At 38.7% G+C, this 20,600-nt stretch overlaps 1 protein-coding gene across 1 annotated transcript in view; it reads left to right on the plus strand.

Annotated features, from left to right (window-relative positions):
* The first annotated feature begins 5,082 nt into the window (after positions 1 to 5,082).
* exoc3l2b (exocyst complex component 3-like 2b) overlaps positions 5,083 to 20,600 on the plus strand; it is a 38,188-nt gene continuing 22,670 nt past the window's right edge. Inside the window, exons 1-3 of the mRNA XM_088345151.1 lie at positions 5,083 to 5,305; positions 15,603 to 16,073; positions 18,626 to 18,861. Of these exons, the coding sequence (XP_088201277.1) occupies positions 5,100 to 5,305; positions 15,603 to 16,073; positions 18,626 to 18,861 (913 nt within the window). The 5' untranslated portion in view covers positions 5,083 to 5,099. The remainder of the gene's footprint in view (positions 5,306 to 15,602; positions 16,074 to 18,625; positions 18,862 to 20,600) is intronic.

Genomic DNA, 20,600 nt, shown 5'->3' on the forward strand with positions numbered 1-20,600 from the left:
AAAGGGCTGCACAGACCACAGATTATTACAAACCACAGACTATTATTCCACCATCCCCTGATCTAAAGCCTACATGAGGGCAAGGAAAAACTCAAACCTCAACATGAGGAAAATGAAGAAACTTTGAGAATGTGTTGTGTTAAGAAGAGATCCCTTGTCATCCATGATTATAATCATGTAGAGTAGTTTGCGAATGTAGACTAAATGCTTCAGCATAATACTGAAATGAATTGGCTTAAAATTTGGAGTTGACATAATTTTACTGATCCAGCCCGTCCCAGACCAAAAAGTCTGGATCCAGTCCTAGAGCCAAACTGAGTTTGACATCCATGGTCCTAACTCTTTCCACAATAACTGAAACATGTAACCGAAATAGGAAAACAGGAACATTGAAATGACATTAAGTACACCTTCCCTTTAAAAACAGCAAATTGTTGACCCCCAGGGATGCTTCACTCATGAAATGACCTCATTGTTTTGTCTATTTTCAGCTCACTCCTTACTGTATATGCATCACATTTATTTATAGACACACACTGTGTGTGTCGGTGTGTATTTGTGTGCGCGTGCACGTGTGTGTCAACAAGAGAGGAAGAGGAAAGGATGACCATTTCCTGTTGCTGCTAGAAAATAAAGCAAACAGGAAATGAGTAGCACAACTTTCCAAAGAGCCGGACCTGGAGCCAAAGGAGACCGCAGGGCACCAGGACCAGAACCACCGCTCTGGACCAGAACCTCAACTGGATATAGATACACACAGTTACACTTGTGAAAGAAATGGTGGTGTCGTGAGGAAACATCTTGGAATGTTCCTCTAATCATCACAACGCAAGAACAAGCATTATAAGAAGAAAGGTAAAGAGTTTTTTTTCTGCTCATTGGTAGGTTAAAGAATGAATGACTAACACCGTTGACTGATACTGTGATAGATTCAAGAAGAATTCACATGAACAATACATGATACTAATATATTTAAAATTACACAAAGTATGGTTTCGTACCCACGACCCTACTGAGGATAAGCGGTGCAGGTAATGGATGGATGGCTGGTTTTGTACTTGAGTTTTGAAATTAATTAAGGTTGGGTTTGAATAATTGGCTTAGATAAAAGTAACTGTCAATATTAGTGTGTTAAAGGGACTTTGTGTATAATTTGACCACTGGATGCCGCTGTATTGTGTAGTGCAACTGAAAATGAGTGCCAAAAAGGAAGATTTTCAACTGCAGAGAGTCACTTTTCTTCTCATTTCTTTACCCAGTCTTTCGCAAGGTTTTTGTTTTTTCGAGTACTCCTAGCAGAAAGAGGGCAGTCAAATATGCAAGCTACCTATAGGTGAGCTTCATGTTATGTTATGTTTCTCGACCTAAGAGTATTTTACAAATGTGCGTTTATGATAGTCATGTATTTTTGCTGAAAATTGAATCCATATTTTCTTTTTTTTTTAAATGAAGTATTTTCTACCACAATGAGGCGCTAAATAATTTCAACTGTTCTTTTACACAAATACGGTGTCAAATTATGGTTTTAAAACAAGTTTGGTTTGAAATGTAAAGCTATCGGTATGAGTCAGCCTTTTGGTTTATAGAAAGTTTAAATGTCAAATAATTGTAGTCAAGTTTAGTATTTCAAACAAAAACTGTTTTTTTTTATGATAGTACGGTGTCAAATTAGGGTTTCAAATCAGGTTTGAGATGTAAAACTATTTGTGTGAGTCAGGGCTTCGGTCAATACAAACTTTAAATGTCAAATAGAGTCAAGTTTGGTATTTCAAGAAATGCTAAAAAAAGTTTGAATATTTTTTTTTATTATAAATTGGCTCATAAATATGGTCTCAAATTGGAGTTTCCATTTAGGGTTCAGCTTCTATTTTTTGTCAGTAAGGTGAGATGAGTCACCTCTACCAGGTTACATTGTGTGTGAGATGCGTGCACATGCAGACATGTTATGTAACACTCTTGTCATGAGGGCAAAGTAGTGACCATACAAAGATGAGAAGTAGAGATAATATACAGTTTTATTACACTCCCATGGACGTAAAATACAAAAGATTTTTGTGTTTTTATGATAAGCTTGTATACATGTTTTCATATGTGTGCATGATCAAAAGGAGGCAACCTTGGGGAGTGACTTTATGCTCATCATCGCAGCTTTTTGTTGGTATGACATGAAAATGGTAAAATTAAGAAAAGGCCTGTTTCAAATATAGTCCAGACGCCAACCCCCCAAAAAAGATGAAGTCAAGTCAAGTCATGTTTATTTAGTAGCCCTTAATCACAAAGAGTCTCAAAGGGCTGCACAGACTTTTACAGACTACAGACTATTATTACACAGATATTGTCAACATAAAATATAGGTTATTCATATGCTATAGAATAGAAGTGTGTTTAAAGCTTAGATTTAAACTTTTCCACTGAGGTTGCAGATCGAATCTCAGGGGGAAGATTATTCCACAGCACCGGGGCCTGAATGGAGAACCTGCGGATCTCCTCTTGGCTCTTGGGACCACTAGTAGACCAGCATTTTCAGAGCGAAGGCTCCGGACCGGAACATTGGGGGAATTTAAATCTGAAAGATAGGAGGTAGCAAGTCCATGCATGATTTTGTATAATACCAACAGAACCTTAAAATCACATCTTAAGCTAACAGGGAGCCAATGCAGGTTAGCTATAATCGGGGTAATGTGATCAAACTTTCTTGTCTTTGATAATAGCCTCACTGCAGCATTCTGTACTAGAATAGAATAGAATAGAATAGAATAGAATATACCTTTATTGTCATTGCTACAAATGGGCTAACATATTGTGACAACGAAATTGGGCATGACACTCCAGTTTTACACATTCATAGTGAGGTATGAGCAAGAAGATAAAGGAACAGAGAAGATAATGTTATAAGACAAGGGGGATAAGGCTATAGTTATAATTTACATGGTATTTACACAAGAAATGTCGGCATGTGGGATGTTACATACAGGGTTGTCGTGATAACGTTGGTATCGTAAAGGTAGCTGAAGGCTCTTGATTTGGGACTTCTGGAGACCGGAGAGTAGTGCATGACAGTAATCGAGATGGGAGGTAACAAACGCATCAATTATAATCTCCGCATCCGACTGAGACAGCATAGGGCGAATTTCAGCAATGTTGCGAAGATGGAAAAAAGCTGTTCTCGTAATAATCTTAACGTGTGTTTGAAAGACAGATCGGGGTCAAATATGACACCAAAGTTTTTGACTGAGTCACTCTGGGTGATATTACATTTGTCAATGTTCAGAGCCGCTTTTGATGAGAAATAAAAGTTTATTTGACTGTGTTTCAGATATGCATGTACTTGATGAATGAGCTGGCTGAGGTTGCCATCATTACTTATTCCAACTTGCAATTTTGACAGTAACAAATTCTGAAAACTACCTTTAATGTGCTTTAAGAAATACTTGTAGGTCAAGACATATGCATTTATTTACAATACTGTATACAGTATAACGTAAACCTCAGAGGGAGGGAGCTGACACAAATTTGTGACATCTTGCTGCTAAGGGTAGTCCCAAAAAACCTTGCTAAAGGGTGGCCAAACGAACGTGGAAAAAAACGATGCAGTATGGTTACTTTGAGGCTTCGTAGTTTGTATTGTTTTTTGTGCTTTGTAGCAAACATTTTTTGTTGCACTACGCACTCAAATATGACAGCATCAATTTATTTGTGTGTGTGTGTGTGTGTGTGTGTGTGTGTGTGTGTGTGTGTGTGTGTGTGTGTGTGTGTGTGTGTGTGTGTGTGTGTGTGTGTGTGTGTGTGTGTGTGTTCAGACGAAAATAGAATAGAATTGTCATTATAATCATTGTCTGAAACTCATGACAAAAGGTAACCGGACACAACAGGGCCGACAACTCTGAAAAGTTGCCTGGCTAGCCACAAAGTTGCCTGCCCCTTTTTTCACAACTTGAAACACAATAAGACGACTAATCGCAAAAAAAAAAAAAAAAAAACATTGTTGCAAAGTATTAAGGATTGATAATCAGAATATATAAACAGAACACTTTAAAATTAGGTTTATTATAAATTAACTTATAACATTTGTTGCATGGATATGGCATCACTGTTTTCCATCTGCCATTAGTATGTACCTATATTTACTCATCTTCATTCATGCAATGTTTGCGTTGCGTCGTCTGCTACAAGCCACGTGAACTCCTCTTTCCACGATGCTTTTAATGTATATTTACGTTTTGTAGCGTCATCAGTTTTGTTGGCTTCTTTTGAATTGTCCTTCTGGGGCTGAGGTTTTGGCTTGATTCCTAACCACTTCTCCATTTTTCTTGTGTTCTCTGTGCATCTACTTTGGAAAATGATATGCAAATGCACGACCTTGTAACGCTCGGGAAAGCCCGGAAGCACAAAGTTATTCGATGAAGGCTTCTGATTGGCTGCCGAGTATGCAGATAGCCAAACCAACCGAAATTTACAAACCGAACGAAGATTCCACAATCGGAATAAAGCAAACGTTTGATTTGAAAAATAGTATTTTTTTTTCTTTGAAAAAGTTGTCAGACACCCGGGCAGAGACTTTTTGTAAGTTGTGAGCCCGACGTAAAAGATGCACGCCCCGGGCGTCCGGGTGGCATTATTTCAGACACTGTTATTGTCATTGAGTACAACATAGTGAACATTGAGATTAGACATGGCACTCCATAAAATACATGTAATAAACGATTTTAAAGAGAAAAAGGACAAATATTTACAAGAGACTGGCCAAAGTCATAAGTGCATCAGAACAATGGCGAAGTGAAAAATACTGAATTTAGCAGCAACATGTTATTGTTTGCATGCATTGTGCAGTGTGAATTTTCTGAGGATTTTCATATTGTATCAGTAAGTGCATGCAAGTGTGAGAGCAATTTTGTGTGCAGTTACCTGTGTTGATTGTTTTAAGTCCATGAGTATAGTGTCAGCACTGTTCTTAATGTCAGTAATGTATCCATCAATCATCAGTTGCTTATACACTTGCACACACAAGTACTTTTCCTGCTGATGGAGTGGGCGTGGTCCTTTTAGAGGACGAGCATGTGACCTTCAGGGACAGGAAGTAGATTTGTCACCCAATTTGGATGTCGACATTTCCGAGCAGCTACGAACGCGGCACGGTGCCCGGCTATCAGTTCCAAAGAAATTCCAAGCGTTTTCTGCCGCTTTTGTTCATTCTTCCTCGAAGGGACCAAGCCAAGCCTACACTTTCCCTTGGGATCGAATTTACACCCTTTTCTCTCTTTTTCCGAGTCTTTAAACTCCTGAAGCGCCGACATGGCTTGCAACGGTGAGTGAGCGTTCTAGAACGCCATCGTTCACCTTGTCATTCAATTAAAGTCGAAAAAAGTGCAGAAAATAGTTGAAATTGTGTTTAGTAAATTTAAGTTCTCCATAAACTTGTAACTTCCCAAAGACGTGACCGACATCTACGATTAGGGGGAGATTTTAGGGTGTTATTTATGCCGGTTTTATTTGCGGTCATTGAACGTATCATTTCTAATTAGAATTGGCTTTTTGTATTGGAATGTTTGGATACTGGGCTGACAGTTTTATTCGAGAAATGTGCTTATTTTATTTATTGCAAATAAATCAAATAAATGATTGTACAGAATATTTTATTCATATCTTGTTATCAATGTTGTTGGAATGTGTAATCTTAGGTCTTCTTTTTGGACTGTAAAAAAACTTGTAAAAACGTATTTTATTATTATTATTTTTAGAATTGTGTGTCCATAGAAAATAACAATTGCAGTAGATTTGAAACCTATTGGTTATTGTGTGTGGAGCACTTAAAAGTTAATGGCTAACAATGTGCGTCAAGTGATTATTGTGCTATGTTTCGGCTATTAAATTCAAAGACTCATACACACTTTAGTTGGACCTCGGCATAACAAAGGGAAATTCATAATATCACCACTACTAATAATGAGTTTTAATCATTTGAGGTTGTCGGCAATAAATTAATCCGTCGGCATGTTCCTAATCCAGTGCCTAACACTAGTGGTGTGTTCAAGTATGCTAAGGAAAATTTCACCAAAAAATGGTGTGGCATTGATAAGTGTTTAATGGTTTGCAGGCTGACAAGTGGAATAAATGATTGACTCTCACTGACAATAAAGCTTGTTTGCATGACGGGTGACTCAGACAAAACCTTCCCGGGGAATTTGTCAATGACAGACAAAAAGTGTGTATATGTATCCTTCAGGGACATTTTCACACTGTTTTTTTGTAATTCGCACACAGTTGAAAGTTGACATCCGACTTTTTCATCCCTCAATTTCCTTTGTTTTTGTCCAACAATGAATGAATCAAAGACTGAATGAGCCAGAAAGAACTCAACAGTGCTTATGAATAACTTTATTTTTCCTAAAATAAATAAAGAGCCCCCTGGGGTTTGTTTTGTTTTTGCTGATGTTGGCATGTTTGACTTCCTGGTGAAAATCAAAGAACTTTCCATTGAACTCTTGTGACCCGGAGGCTGAGAGCTCTTTTTTGACCTCCGTGTTAGTTGCTAACAGCTAGCCACCTGCTAGTACTTGTATTAATTTAATTCTTTAAACCGTAGTTTTTTTTACTTGTATCAATTCAAGTTGAATTTCTCAAACTGCAACATCTATAGTTAGCCAGTTTATCAATGCACTTGTCATTAACACTACTTTAAATCATCACGTTTACTATTTTTAAGGATTTTTGATTCAGAAATCCCATCAAATGTTTTATTTTCTGGCCATACCACCCAGCTAACTCCTAGCGGACTTTGAGATGCAACGAATGTCAACACGCCCAACTGTAAATCCTCAGACCCTGCACACACACGGTATTATGCTCACCTTGTGTGTGTTCGGTACACAATTTAGCAGTATTTAACTTCTCCTAGACTAAAATGCTAAGTAGTGTCTAAGTTCCACTATAATCCAAAATAGAGTAAAACTGAGACATCTGTTTAACACATTTATTCATGTAAAGGGTGTATTTTTTTTTACCCTAAAAAAAGAACTCAGAGGTTTTATCGCAAGACGATGATTGTAGCCGGAATCAAACCCGGTTCAGGAGTTGAGAGCAATGAATTTTAACCACTGACCCACCATATTAAAAGGCATTGTCTTTTTTCTCATTATCTCCCCATCTTTAATCATTGTACCAATGAATGTTAATTTTGTGTTGCGTTTTACATTACAATGATTCTATTCTTTTATTCTTTTCTATTTCATAGTATAAAATAATAGAATTATTGTCATTGTAACACGTGAAATGCACCACAAAATTAACATTAACCTCTGGTACCCTTTTGAAAAAATGGTCTGATAACCAGATAAAAACTACTGCTTTTTCACGTGTCATCTATTCTATTGGTAGTCCAGTGATTTAGGATTTGATGTTCTCACTGCTGCGACCGGGTTTGATTCCCGCTACATCCAACCGCAAAGTTTGAGCTGTGAAGAAGTGAAACTGAATTTTATACTGATTTCTAATAGAAAAAGTAGGGGTGCACTTTATACACGAGTGCACGTCATACACAAATATGGCAAAATATATTGAGTTTGAAACAACACCACAAATGATTGACAAAAAACACATAGCAGTTAGCAATTTCTGCAGGTTGTTGTTGTTTAAACCGACACAATGACAGTAGATATAAAATGACATCAAGTTCCTGCCCCAAAATTGACATACATATATTTCCCCCATTAATGCACCATTTAAAAAAATTTAAAGGGGAAAACTTTATTGAGGTGAAGTGGAACCAAAAGAACTGATAAAACAACTTTGTTGCACAAGTTTGCACATTTTTTGCTTAATATTCAAGCTTTGAGAAGACTGCTTTGGTTCACAAGTGGCCACTTTGATCCCGGATCAATAATAAACTACTAATTAGTAGAGGATGCATCTTAAACAGATTGAATGAAGTATATTTGAGCACGGCACACAAAAATACAGGTATAAACGACATCAACCATTAATTAACAAAAGGGAGCAACAAAATATTTGCACAAAACCAAAAAAAGCTGTTATAGTAATATTCTTAACGCGTGTTTGAAAGGACAGATGGATGTCAAATGTGACACCTACATTTTTGACTGAGTCACTCTGGGTGATATTACATTTGTCAATATTCAGAGAAGTTTTTGAGAACATCTAGTCAAGTCAAGTCATCTTTATTTGTATAGCCCTAAATCACGAAGAGTCTCAAAGGGCTTCACAGATTATTACACTATATTACACAGACTATTTTTCAGCCGACGAGAAGAGTAGGTTATTCATATGCTATGGAGTAGAAGTGCGTTTTAAGTTTAGATTTAAACATTTCCACTGAGGTTGCAGATCGGATCTCAGGGGGAAGAGCATTCCACAGCACCGGTGCCCGGATGAAGAATACTCTCGAACCAGCAGAACACTTCTTTGCTCTCGGGATCACCAGAAGACCGGCACCCTCAGATCGTAGGCTTCGGACCGGGACATAGGGGCAAATCAGATCTGAAAGATAAGAGGGAGCAAGTCCATGTATGATTTTGTACAATACTAAGAGAACCTTGAAGTCACATCTATGGCTAACTGGGAGCCAATGCAGGTTAGCCAAAATCGGTGTTATGTGATCGTACTTTTTTGTCCTAGTTAATAGCCTCGCTGCGGCATTTTGTACCAGCTGAAGAGACTTGATTCTAGACTTCGGGAGACCAGAGAGTAGTGCATTACAGTAATCGAGACGGGAGGTAACAAATGCATGAATTATAATTTCCGCATCAGACTGAGACAGTATTGAACGGATTTTAGCAATGTTACGAAGATGGAAGAAAGCGGTTCTAGTAATTTTCTTTACATGCATTTCAAAGGATAGATCAGGGTCAAATATGACACCTAAATTTTTAACTGAGTCACTCTGTGTGATGTGACATTTGTCAATGTTCACAGCAGTTTTTGCGAATAAGTCACGGCATTTAGATGGACCAATGACTAACATTTCGGTCTTCTCAGAGTTTAGGCGCAAGAAGTTGAGTGACATCCATTCTTTTATCTCAGTGAGGCAGGCCTCCAAATTTCCACAGTTTAGTTTGGCAGATTCCTCCATCAGAAGATATAGTTGAGTGTCATCTGCGTAGCAGTGGAAGCTGATATTATACTTGCGAATAATATCACCTAATGGAAACTTGTAAATGCTGAAAAGAAGGGGGCCAAGTACTGAACCCTGCGGAACACCACAGGTAACACTAAAGGGCTCAGATGTCATTTCACCATATTTAACACAGTGCGTCCTATCTGAGAGGAACCGTAAAAGAAAAAAAAAATTATGTGTATATGTATATATATATTTGGGGTGAGGTGGAGCGGAGCAACACCTTTTATTTTGAGACAAAATTCAACAAAACCACCAACCCCACTTTTCCGATAAAAGCTAATTTTTCAGCACATTTTATTCCACTTTGTGTCATTTGGTGATTTGATCTAAGGAATTATAATAATTCCAGATTCTGTGTACCACATCAATATGGATACACCGCTTGAATATCATATCCCTCCCTCAGCTACTTAGGATTGTTGAGGCTCATTACGAATAATACTTTCAAAGCAAAGTGAAAGCAAAGTTCCTTTGTAAAAATGTCACAAAATCCTGCAAACGAGAAATATATATATTGTTGTATTTGCCTTCAGCGCCGACTGCACAAGCGAGCGAGAGAGAAGGGAGTGCCTTGAGCTGTGTGCAGAGATCCACCCAACTCTGCTGCTCCCCCAATTAAATCGATCTGAGTGGTTTGCTGGCGTTTCTCTGTGTTTACAGTTTGATCAAAGGGTTTTTATCATAAGGTATCTTAATAGAGAACATAGTTTAATAAGCTTCCATTTAAAGGGTTTCATAGCGACCTTATGCCCAAATGGGGTATACTTTAAACTGTAGTGGAGAATGTGCCCTATATATATATAATATATATATATATATATATATATCCTAGTCTGAATTGTCCTGCTACTAAGTGTTGCCCTGGCTTCGCATGTGCTTAGAATCTGGATGTAACCACCTGGAACGCCTCAAAGAATTACGCAACAGTCATATTTTATTTTGGGGCCATATACTCATGAAAAAAGCCGTAGTTTCCCGTCCCCTGATCTAATTCATTCCATACATTAATAGGTTTTTCGGGTAGCACAATGGCTTTTCATTGTTGTGCTAGAATACTGGACCTTGAAGTTATGGATTCCCCTGAGTTAATGAGTGTCTTCTCTGTTGGGAAACAACTGTTGAATATTTGATGGTAGTTGGTGCATACTTGTTTTGTATGCTAATAACAGTAATTTAAGCTTCACTATATTGTCGAATTAGGGCAGCACGGCAGTGCAGTGGTTAGCGCGTGTGCGGCACAGTTCTGCGGTCATGAGATCGAAACTTCTTGTGTGGAGTTTGCATGTTCTCCTCGTGCTTGCCTGTGTTTCCTCCGGGCACTCTGGTTTCCTCCCACCTTCCAAAAACTTGCATGTGAGGTTAATTGGCCAGTCCGAATTGTCCCTAGGTGTGGATAAGTGATCGAGTTGTCTGTCTCTGTGTGCCCTGCGACTGGCTGGTAACCAGTTGAGGGTGTCCCCTGCCCACTGCCCGAGGATAGCTGGGATGGGCCCGAGCACCTCCACGACCCTACTGAGGATAATCGATGCAGATGATGGATGGATGTATTGTCGAACTTTAACATGCTGTAATTTTTAAACGGTTTGTTTGTATGTTCTTTATATCCAGCATTATGCACAACCCCAATAACTTTTTTAGGGCGGGGCAGGCAATCCTGTGACATCACAAACCAGAACTAAATGCACTTCCTGGGTGTGGTCATCATTTAGACTTTTGGGATTGGCCCCAGATGTGTAGGCTCCAATTTTGATGCTGGGCAGGCAACTTCTTTGAGTCAAAGTCAACAAAATCCCAAAGAATGACTCATTGATCCTTTTGGAATTTCAGTCTGCAGGCTCCATTCAAATCATGTGGTAAATCATGTGATTACTATGAGATTTTCCACTTGAGTGCATAAGCTAAATGTTGCACCTGAATGAGTCATTTCATTGAAAATATAGCAAGTCAGATAATTATGGTTTCAAACAGACAATTTAAAGACAATGTATTCATTTAGGTGCATCCAGAAATAAATGGAGAATTCACACCCCAAAACATATTTCTACTGTGATTGTGATGTGATTTCCCTACAGAGATGAATAAAGTATCTATCTTTGTATCTCTATCTGATTCAAATGCCTAAAAAAACAACAGAAGAATAATAAAATGCTAATTTGAAATGTCTATTTTACCACTGTGGGAGTCTCCAGAATTTAAACAAGTACCACATTTTCCGGATCATAAGGCGCACCCTGTTATTAGGCACACCTTAAAAAATATCCTTTTTTAAGATTTACGGTGCACCAGACAATAGGGCACATGAAAGTAAAACTCCTGTACAGCTAGGTTTGCATGAAAAAAGTCATTAAATAAAAACAAGGTATTTCATGGGACATGAATATTTGGAAATCTGGTCTCCCAACTAAGGGTTACCATATGTAGAACCATTTAGTCGTAATTATGCATTTCTTATCTTATTAATCATGTTTCCAGTCTATAAATCACACACGATTATAAGGCGCGCTCTCAAATTTTAACAATTGCTTTCTTTTTGGTGCACCATATACTCTGGAAATGATGGTACATAAATAACAAATTTGACCCTTGAATCCAAATGATTTGTATGCACATCTCTCATTGGAAATGCCACATAAAAGTAAGGTTAAGTGATACATAGATTAGTTTAGTTCCAAAATGCTATTTTAGTCGCGAATTCCCTGTTTTGCATGAGTTCTTTTTTTATCAGTCTGCTCTTGCTTGGTTGAAATTCTTTAAGTCTCGGCTTTTAGATAACATTCCTTGAAAGCATCAATACGTCATCAACAGTCTTTTTAGTCCTTGCTTCCCAAATAAAAGTCAAGCATTGAAGAGGAAGTGATGATAACGTTTACAGGAAGTGCTTATGACTTATTTGTGCCTGTCGTGCATACCCGGCTGCTTCCTTTGACAAGGGAGACTTATCTGCTCTGTCATTAGTCAAAGACACACACACAAAAACGTAGGTAGGGCAGGTCAAGACTGAAGTTTGGGCTGCGGTCTGATTGGCTATCGTCTTCTCATCCCAGTTTCCTGTTTGTGAGTTGTGACTTTTGAAGGTTGCAAATTCTTGACCTCTCTCAGTAAAGACTGATGTTTGAGTGATACAAATGTGGCTGAAGGTTGTTAAAAAGACCTTTTTATTGGGTCCTGTTATGTTCTAAATCAAGGGTCAAATAAATGGAATGGCCCAAAAATAATTTTTAGCTATAAGGCGAGGGCTAGACTGATCAAATGTTGAACATTTTTAAAATGGAGATAAAGTCTAGTGAACCTAACTGAAACTATTAAAAATTAAATTTCAAATATGATCAGATAAATAAAGCAATATTTTCTTATGGCTCTGTCAGTAATCTTTCATTTTCAACAAACAGACTACAAATGTACTTTACATCAAAATCCCCATACATGGACAATCAATGTACTATGCCAGCATTCTTCATGCACCATGAAAATTTTAAGGCCGTCCATCATTTTGATGGGTTGAAAATTGGGCCACAGCAACAGTACGTCTTTTAAGGATCGAGCACGGCACTTTGAGAAAGGCAGAGAGACTAAGAAGAAGAATGACAACCTGTTCTCTCTCTCTCGCTCTCTCGCTTTCTCTTTCTTTCTCTCTTTCTTTCTCTCTTTCTTTCTCTCTCTCATATATATATATATATATATATATATATATATATATATAATCTTTATATCTCTATATACATTTATTAAAAATTCAGCGGGGGAGAAACCCGGCTCGACCCAAATGTAATGATTGAAATTTTAGGCCTGACCTGTCCTAAAATTGAGGTTGGGTCGACTGGCTTGGGCGTAAAATGTTAAGAGCTTACCTTTAGTTTCTGTTGGTCATGTTTTTTGTTTTTTTTTGTTTTTTTTCAAATTTCATGAAAGGCAAATTTGTCTCTTTATATTTACCAATGTCCAAACGACATTTTGGTTCTCATGTTATGAACACTTACGTTTCTATGTGTCGGTAAATACTTGAGAGGTCCATGTAGCACACAAAAAAACATAAGCCCCTCTACATACGTGATTTATTTTGATCCTGGATCGAGAATTTCTCTTATCTCGAACGGATTTTCTCCATCAGAATTAACTGAGAACTAGATAATCTGTTCATGGCCTCCCAATTTTTTTCTTGTATGTCGGACAAGAAATAGCTCCAATTTCTCTTAACTAAAGTAGCTTGGATGTGAAGGGAACACTGTGTATTATTTACCAGTACAAACTATCTTGCCAAAAATGATCAGGTTTCAATGCACGTTGATCCTTTTATAATGTTCTCCTATTAAAAAAAAAAAAACCACACATACCCCTGGCCGTTTGCCACAGTTGGGCAAGCGGAACGCCTCAGTGGCGCCCCCTTCCTCCGTCCCGCCGTCTGTGGATGTCCTTCACACTATCGCTGTCCTTTCCGCTTCATTGTTTGTGTCGGCATGCTTCCGCGATGCCCTGCGACCCTCTTGAAGAAAACAGCGCGGTGGCGCGGCGTGCGTTTCCTGGCCTGCCGCCGGGGCTGCTTGGTATTTATGGAAGCCATGCCGAGCAATCGTTTCCCTCTCCTCATTGACACATCTGCATTTGCGTGTGTGTGTGTGTGTATTTCTATTTCTGGCAGCAGCAATGTGTCCTGTGCTGGTGAGGCTGGAAACTAACTACATGACAACAACATCCGCACACACACACATTTCTAAGTGGCCGCACACACACACGTGTTCAAAGTACACTTAAACTTACAGAAAAAAATGGCTCTTACATACTGTAAATTATAGACTACAAGCCTCTACTTTTTTGCTTCTTAAACACTGCGGCATACAATGCGATGTGGCCTATTTGTGATATGGATGGTTGCAAGGGTCCTTCTCGCGGATCTTTCCAGCGGTGGTGCTAGTCGGGGCCCCGCGTAGACAGTGGTTGGTGATGATGGGATGCGATTTCTGCCAAGAGCTCTGAATGTCAAAGTGAAGAAGTTAAATAATGCTCGGGTAAACATTGGGAGTAACAATAACTCATTTTAGGAGCCAAATGAGCATTCCTGGTTCCAGCAACAACCAGTACGCGACAGAACAGCAAAAAAAGATGCCAGGCCTAACAAAAATGCACACTAGCGACCCCAGCTACCAGCTACATGCAATCGGGAATAATGGGTGACGGAATATTTTACAACCCGTGATGCACTGAGGGCGCGAAAAACGAAGAGTGAATTAGGTATTATACTAATCCAGTGATGAAATTAACAGCATGTTCAATCGGTTCCGATAGGAATTTCCCAAAGCATAATATAAAATGACAGAACTATACAATAAGTCAGAGGTGGGCAAACTGCAGCCTGCAGGTCACATAGGGCCCTTCAGCATAAATCCAATGTGGCCTGCGACACATAAGGTTTGCCCACCCCTATTGGATTAAATAATTCATTGTAGATTATTGGTTGCATGGACAGGTGCTGGAAGAAGTTGAAAGCTTTATGTACTTGGGTTGTGATTTGGCTGCAGTTGGTGGAATGGAGTGTGAGGTATTGCACAGAGTGAATCAAGGAAGCAAGGTTTTGGGTGCTCTGAGGAGAGTGATGAACAACAAGAGTATTAGTATAGATGTTAAGAGGGGACTGTATGAGAGTGTGATTGTGCCGACTGTGTTGTATGTTGCAGAGACTTGGAGCCTGAACGCAGATTTAAGAAGGAGGTTGAATGTTTTTGAGATGAAGTGTTTGTGGACTATGTTAGGAGTGACAAGATTGGATAGACTGAGAAATGAAATTGTGAGAGACAGAACTGGAGTAGTCGTGGAACTGAGCAAGCGTGTTGATAAGAGAGTACTTGGTTGGTTTGGACACATGGAGAGGATGGATGAGGAGCGAATGTTGAAGAGTATCTACAGAGCAGAAGTCAATGGAAGGAGACCAAGAGGAAGACCGCGATTGACGTGGATGGATGGTGTTATGAGTGCACTGCAGGAAAGAGGTCTAAATATAATGGAAGCTAGAGCTCTTGTTGGTGATAGAAAGGAGTGGAGAGGTGTTGTGAAAGGATAGTGGGATTGTGAACGCGTTCTTAAGGATGGGCTGGGGACCCGTATGATGCAAAAGGGGTATACCAGTGAAAGCTGTCAGGCCCTGCTGTTGAACAAAAGAGTGTGTTGTGTCACCCTGACCCGAGTGACATGGCCGCTTTCTGGTGTCCCTTTTCATCTGGAGGGACGAAAGCATGACCAACTTGGGTGCTGAGGTGCCTAACTTGTTTGGGTGTTTGGGCAATTGGGTTGGCCATGGTCCAAAATTTTTTGGGTTTTTTTGTTTTTTGTTTTTGTTATTTATTTCCCTTTTATTTTCTTTGTTATTGTATGTGTGTGTCTTGCTGTCGGTCACCCCTCTTGAGGGATATGACCAAGGTAGATAGATAGATTATTGGGTTATGATGCCAAACGTTTTTTTTTTGTTTGTTTGTTTCAGGTTCCTCCTTTCACCCAGCTCCGCCATGCCTGTTTTTAAGAACCTGCCGGTGCGCCTGAAGGGCGGCGGCCCCACTTTGGACAACGCCCTATTTATTCGCAGAATGAGCCTCAACATCAACCCTCGACACCACAACCCCTTCGACCATGACGACGACGACGAAAGCCGCGGCGACCGTTCTTGGTCACCAGCCGGATCCTTCCTGGATGGCAACATTCCCGGCGACCGCAACCCCTTCGAAGACGAGGAGGACGAGAACGAGGCCAATGAGGGCAAGAAAGCCAAAGGAGGGAGAGGAGGGGAGAGTAAGGGGTCCTTTATCAAGTCCCCGTTGAAAAGTTTGGGGAAGCTGGGGAAGAATTTAAGGTTGTCTGGCCGAGGGAAGGAAGGGACGCCATCACCGCAGGGAACTCCGTCCCCGGGGGACAAGAAGAAGAGAGGTCGCAGGAGCTCAGAAGGAAGTCTTCTTAGGTAAACACACAGCCAACAAGTCTTTGTACCTGCTCAGGTGATAAGTTTATAATTTTGGTGGGCAAAATGAGGATGGAATGAATTTAATTTTGAACATGATGCAAAAATTGCAATCTGTTCCAAAGGTCCTCCCTTGATCCCTTTTTAGTAAATCTCCTGTGTTACAAGAAGTAGATCGGCTATAATGGGTGAGGAAATCAAAGAACTGCAAAATGTTGGGCCAATGGTGACCATGATGTAAACCGTATATAATAGTCAAAATAACAAACAACAGAGAGGAAATTACAAACTGTCATCCAATGCAAACACCTTTGCAGGTGTCAAATATTAGAAACGGAAACGAGCAGAATTAACGTATCATCAGCCTAACATGAAAACTTTTGAATGTAAAGTGTATCTCTGGGGTAACATTTTAAAGTATTTATCTGAGCAAAAATGGTAACTAGTAGTTGGTATTCCCATGTTTGTATTCAAATGCTTATTTTACTCTTAATTTTCAATTTTACTTTAAGGAGGGGTGTGGCATTGTGCAATTGACATGCTGCCACACTCTTAAAACACTTGGCCCAAATTAACTAAATTAAGGTGAAATTTGGACCAATCAAATAATGGGATCACTTGGATCAACATTTTTTTGGTTGCGTTGTAGAAGACACACCTATTCTCCAGTATTATTTTAAACATCACAAGCCACTATTTGGGGTTTTTTGTTCAATAACACGGCCCAGGTTATTTGGTTCTAACAAAGAATGACATAATTTTGAGGGTTTACAAAAATGTTTTGGGAGTTGTTTCAAACAAAAGCCTTCTGTTATCTCGTTTTTTTTGATGATACAACAAATTCTCTTGCTACTATGAGCGATTTATGCAATTATCGAGAATTAAAAAACACCTTTTTTTGAATTTCCACCCAAAAGTAAGAGGATTGTAGACTGTCTTTGTACAATACCGCACATTTTTTAAGTTTTCATAAAACGGGACAATTTTTTAAAGGGTTCAGACTAAACAAGCACAATTTATTTTAGATTACCCAGGTTTTTCAGGGTGGAATGGGAGCGGGTGTTACAATATCACCAAAAACATGTTTAATTCTTTACAAAATGAACCATATTGGTGGCGCATTTTGTATAAAACCAACTCATTTTATTTATTTTATTTTTTTAATGAAGATTTTTTTTTTTAATATTGACCCTTGTTTTTTTGGAATATGACCAAAAGTGTGTTATTATGAGCAAAGGACTCTATTTTTAATAGATTAAAACATCCCCCTTTTTAGACTTAAAGCAAAATTAACCTGTGATGTTGCGTTTCTCCAATACCCCACTTAAAAAAAAAGTTTTCTTAAACCACTAAATTTTCCAAGGTGTTCAAACTAAATGAGGACAATTTCTATTTTTTTTTAAACAAGATTGCTCAGCTAGGATTTTTTTCACAATATAACTAGGTATAATTGGGCAATTCAATTGTTTGTTTTTTTTTTACAATTGATGTCCTTATTTTTTAATGTGGAAAAATGAAGACGCAACAAAGGCGGATTTTTCTTCTTTTTTTTTATAATAATCGTGATATTTTTTAAAGTTGAACTGTTATAATCATATTCAAAGGTTGTCTATCCTTTTTTAACTCAACAAAAGCAAGAAGTTAAACTGATTATAATAAACAAAAAATATGTACAAAAATGTTTGTGAAGAACATTTGACCCAAAGGGCAGAATCGTTTGGTTATTTTAAGTATGTACTCTGGTGAAGAACCTTTGAATTAGGCAAACTTGTCTGATATGACAAGCAACTGTTTTTACTCATTTTAACTAGGAAAGTTTGATACCACATTTTTTTATTCAGAATGATATACCAGGAATACTACTACCAATTCTCATTCCCTTTGTTAAAAAAATACTGATATTTTTAAGAAATACCTTTCATCTCAGGGAGTTGCATGAAATTGATGCACAAAGATTAGTCCACTCTTTAACCCAACTGTTGAGTAGATGTCAGATTATTTGCCAATTGATGCAAGTCAGATGAACAAAAAAATGTATTGTATTTTTCATTTTAACGGAACGAAATAAACTGAAAAGATAGCAGATTTCAGCGGCCAGATTAAATATACGACGTTCATTTTAATTGTCAGCACACTGGTCTTCCTGGTGGGGCTTTGTGGGTATTTACTTTTAGGCTACGAAAATAAATCTGTTGTGTCAAAAAAATGCTCATTTCATCAAGGGTAGTCTTTTGAGTTGAGATAGCTTGCAATGATGTGTCTGGAGGGTTTTGGTGTTGGCCTGTGAATATGGTAACGGCCTATACATGTCATGGTGTCTTCACTAATATCTTCCTGGTAGTTTTCTATAGGTTTTGATTTAAATGGTGTCATAAAAAGTTTATAAAACAAATATATATCAACTATTCTGCCCATCACAAATATTGACTTTGCACAGATGCATTGAAAAATACACTATTACATTGCACAAACTTGGATACAGTGACTTTAAACCGTCTGATTCTTGACATTGGACAGTCACCATGACTGCATACATGTTGCCTCTTTTGCAGGTTTGCAGGCAAATATCGCGACACTCTAAGCTTCCGGAAAGAATCTTTCGCCAACGGTGATGTGAATTGTCCTGACAGCGAGTGTGACTCATCCAGCCGCCGCCTGTCCTTCATGAAGATGGTTGGCCTAGGAAAGACCAAGCGAGAGCCGGGTGACCCTTCGTTTCAGGGTCCCGAAGACCAACCAGTACACAAGGAACCTGAAGTGGAAGTCAAGCCCAGAGAACCACTGTCAGGTAAACATAAACACTAAGAATGTTGTCAGCTACTGATAACCTGATAACCTTCTAGAGATTTAACTACTTTTTAATTTCCTTGATTATCTGTCAACCTATATTTGACTGGCATTACAAATTGCTAGTTTCACTGACTTTGCAATATGATGGGCTGTTCCAGTGTTCATTTTACCTCTGAAAAGTGATGGGTCCCGGGGACTCGCATGCTCAAAAATCTATGGGTCCCAACAGAGATCTATGGGTCCCCAAAATTTGGTGTTATCGAGGTTGAAATTGTAAATCGGCGACAAATATATAATAAAAATCTATATATTCATTCAGTTTTAATCATCAAATTATTAATTCATTTTCTGCATCAAATTATTGTTGGTAATATCCCGGTTAAAGGGATAACCACAAACCTGTCTTTTTTCATTTTCGCCTTTTATACTTCGTTTTTTTTCTTAACTTCTTTATACAACATAATAATTCGTAATATAATGCATCAAAGCAAGTGAGCCGTTAGAGAGCCGGCTCTCTTTGATGAGTTGAGGCGAAAAAGCCGGTTCTCTAGAAAGAGACGGGTCTTTTCACTACACAACTCGAAATCAGCGTGCAGACAAAAACTCGAAACGCAAGACCAAAACAACATCTGCCGGATCTGCCTGACAAAAAGTTTGGAGTGCGGTAAATCTTTGTTTAAAAAAAAAATGTAATCGGGTAATAATGACAACTTTGTGTTACGCACGTTGATTTGAGACTATGCGTCCCCAGCAAAAATGATGCGTCTAGGACACAGGGACGCAGGCAAACGAGAACACTGCTGTTCTAAAGTGACTGAAAGCCTCTGGCAGCAAGTTATCCTGACGAAAACAAAAAAGAAGACCCCATCGGCCATATCAAGGCCAGTTGATAGTTCCAAATGTTTGATTTCATGGATATTGAATCTTTACAAAGCACGCAAGATAAGTGCAAGAGAGGACAGGTCACTGCAGACGCTGTTCATGGATAATTGTTTTCACACTCCAGCTGGAATTACTCGCTGGATCTGTCTTGCTGTACTGTGTCTCAGCGTTAAAGGGCATTTGGACTGAAGGCGCACACTGCAGTGACCAAACCTCTCAGCAGCAAAAGAACATCAAAAAGCTAGACTGAGGTTTGGTGAGGAACATGTTGCATGGACAGAGGAAAACTGGTCCAGAGTTCAATTCAGTGATGAAAGTAAATTTAGTTTACTTGGGTTTTAAGGGAAGCATTGTGTTCGGCGACACATTGGAGAAAGACTAAACCTAAAATGTGTAAAAAAGTTAGTGAAAGGTGGAGTAGAAAGTGTCATAGTTTGGTGCATGTTTCTCGCCAAACTGTGGAGGAGGCTGGAAGAAGAAAGGACCAAAATCGCAACGGAGCTGTGTGAAAGACTAGTGCTATCCTGTGGCTACAGATGTGCCGAAGCCATTCACAGCAAGAGCCAGTACACTTCTTACTAATTGCTGACTGTTGTAACCTTCAGATTTTTTTCCATGCCAAAGCTGTTGTTGTTCTTTAAATTTGATCTTTGTGTTTTCTCATTTTGATCAGTGCGTTTTTTGAAAAACGTTTTTTTGTGTTGCAGTACCATGATATACACAGAATAACATCATCATTTAACTGTGCAACAATGAAGATGGTATTATTTCAAAATTATTCAATTTTTTTACAAGTGGTTCTCAAATTATGATCTCCAGTGTTTGAGTTTGGAACGTTGGGAATGTTTGATATTA

Source organism: Urocampus carinirostris, chromosome 10, assembly GCF_059441175.1.
Source record: "Urocampus carinirostris isolate Australia breed hairy pipefish chromosome 10, RoL_Ucar_1.0, whole genome shotgun sequence".
Classification (NCBI taxonomy): Eukaryota; Metazoa; Chordata; class Actinopteri; order Syngnathiformes; family Syngnathidae; genus Urocampus; species Urocampus carinirostris.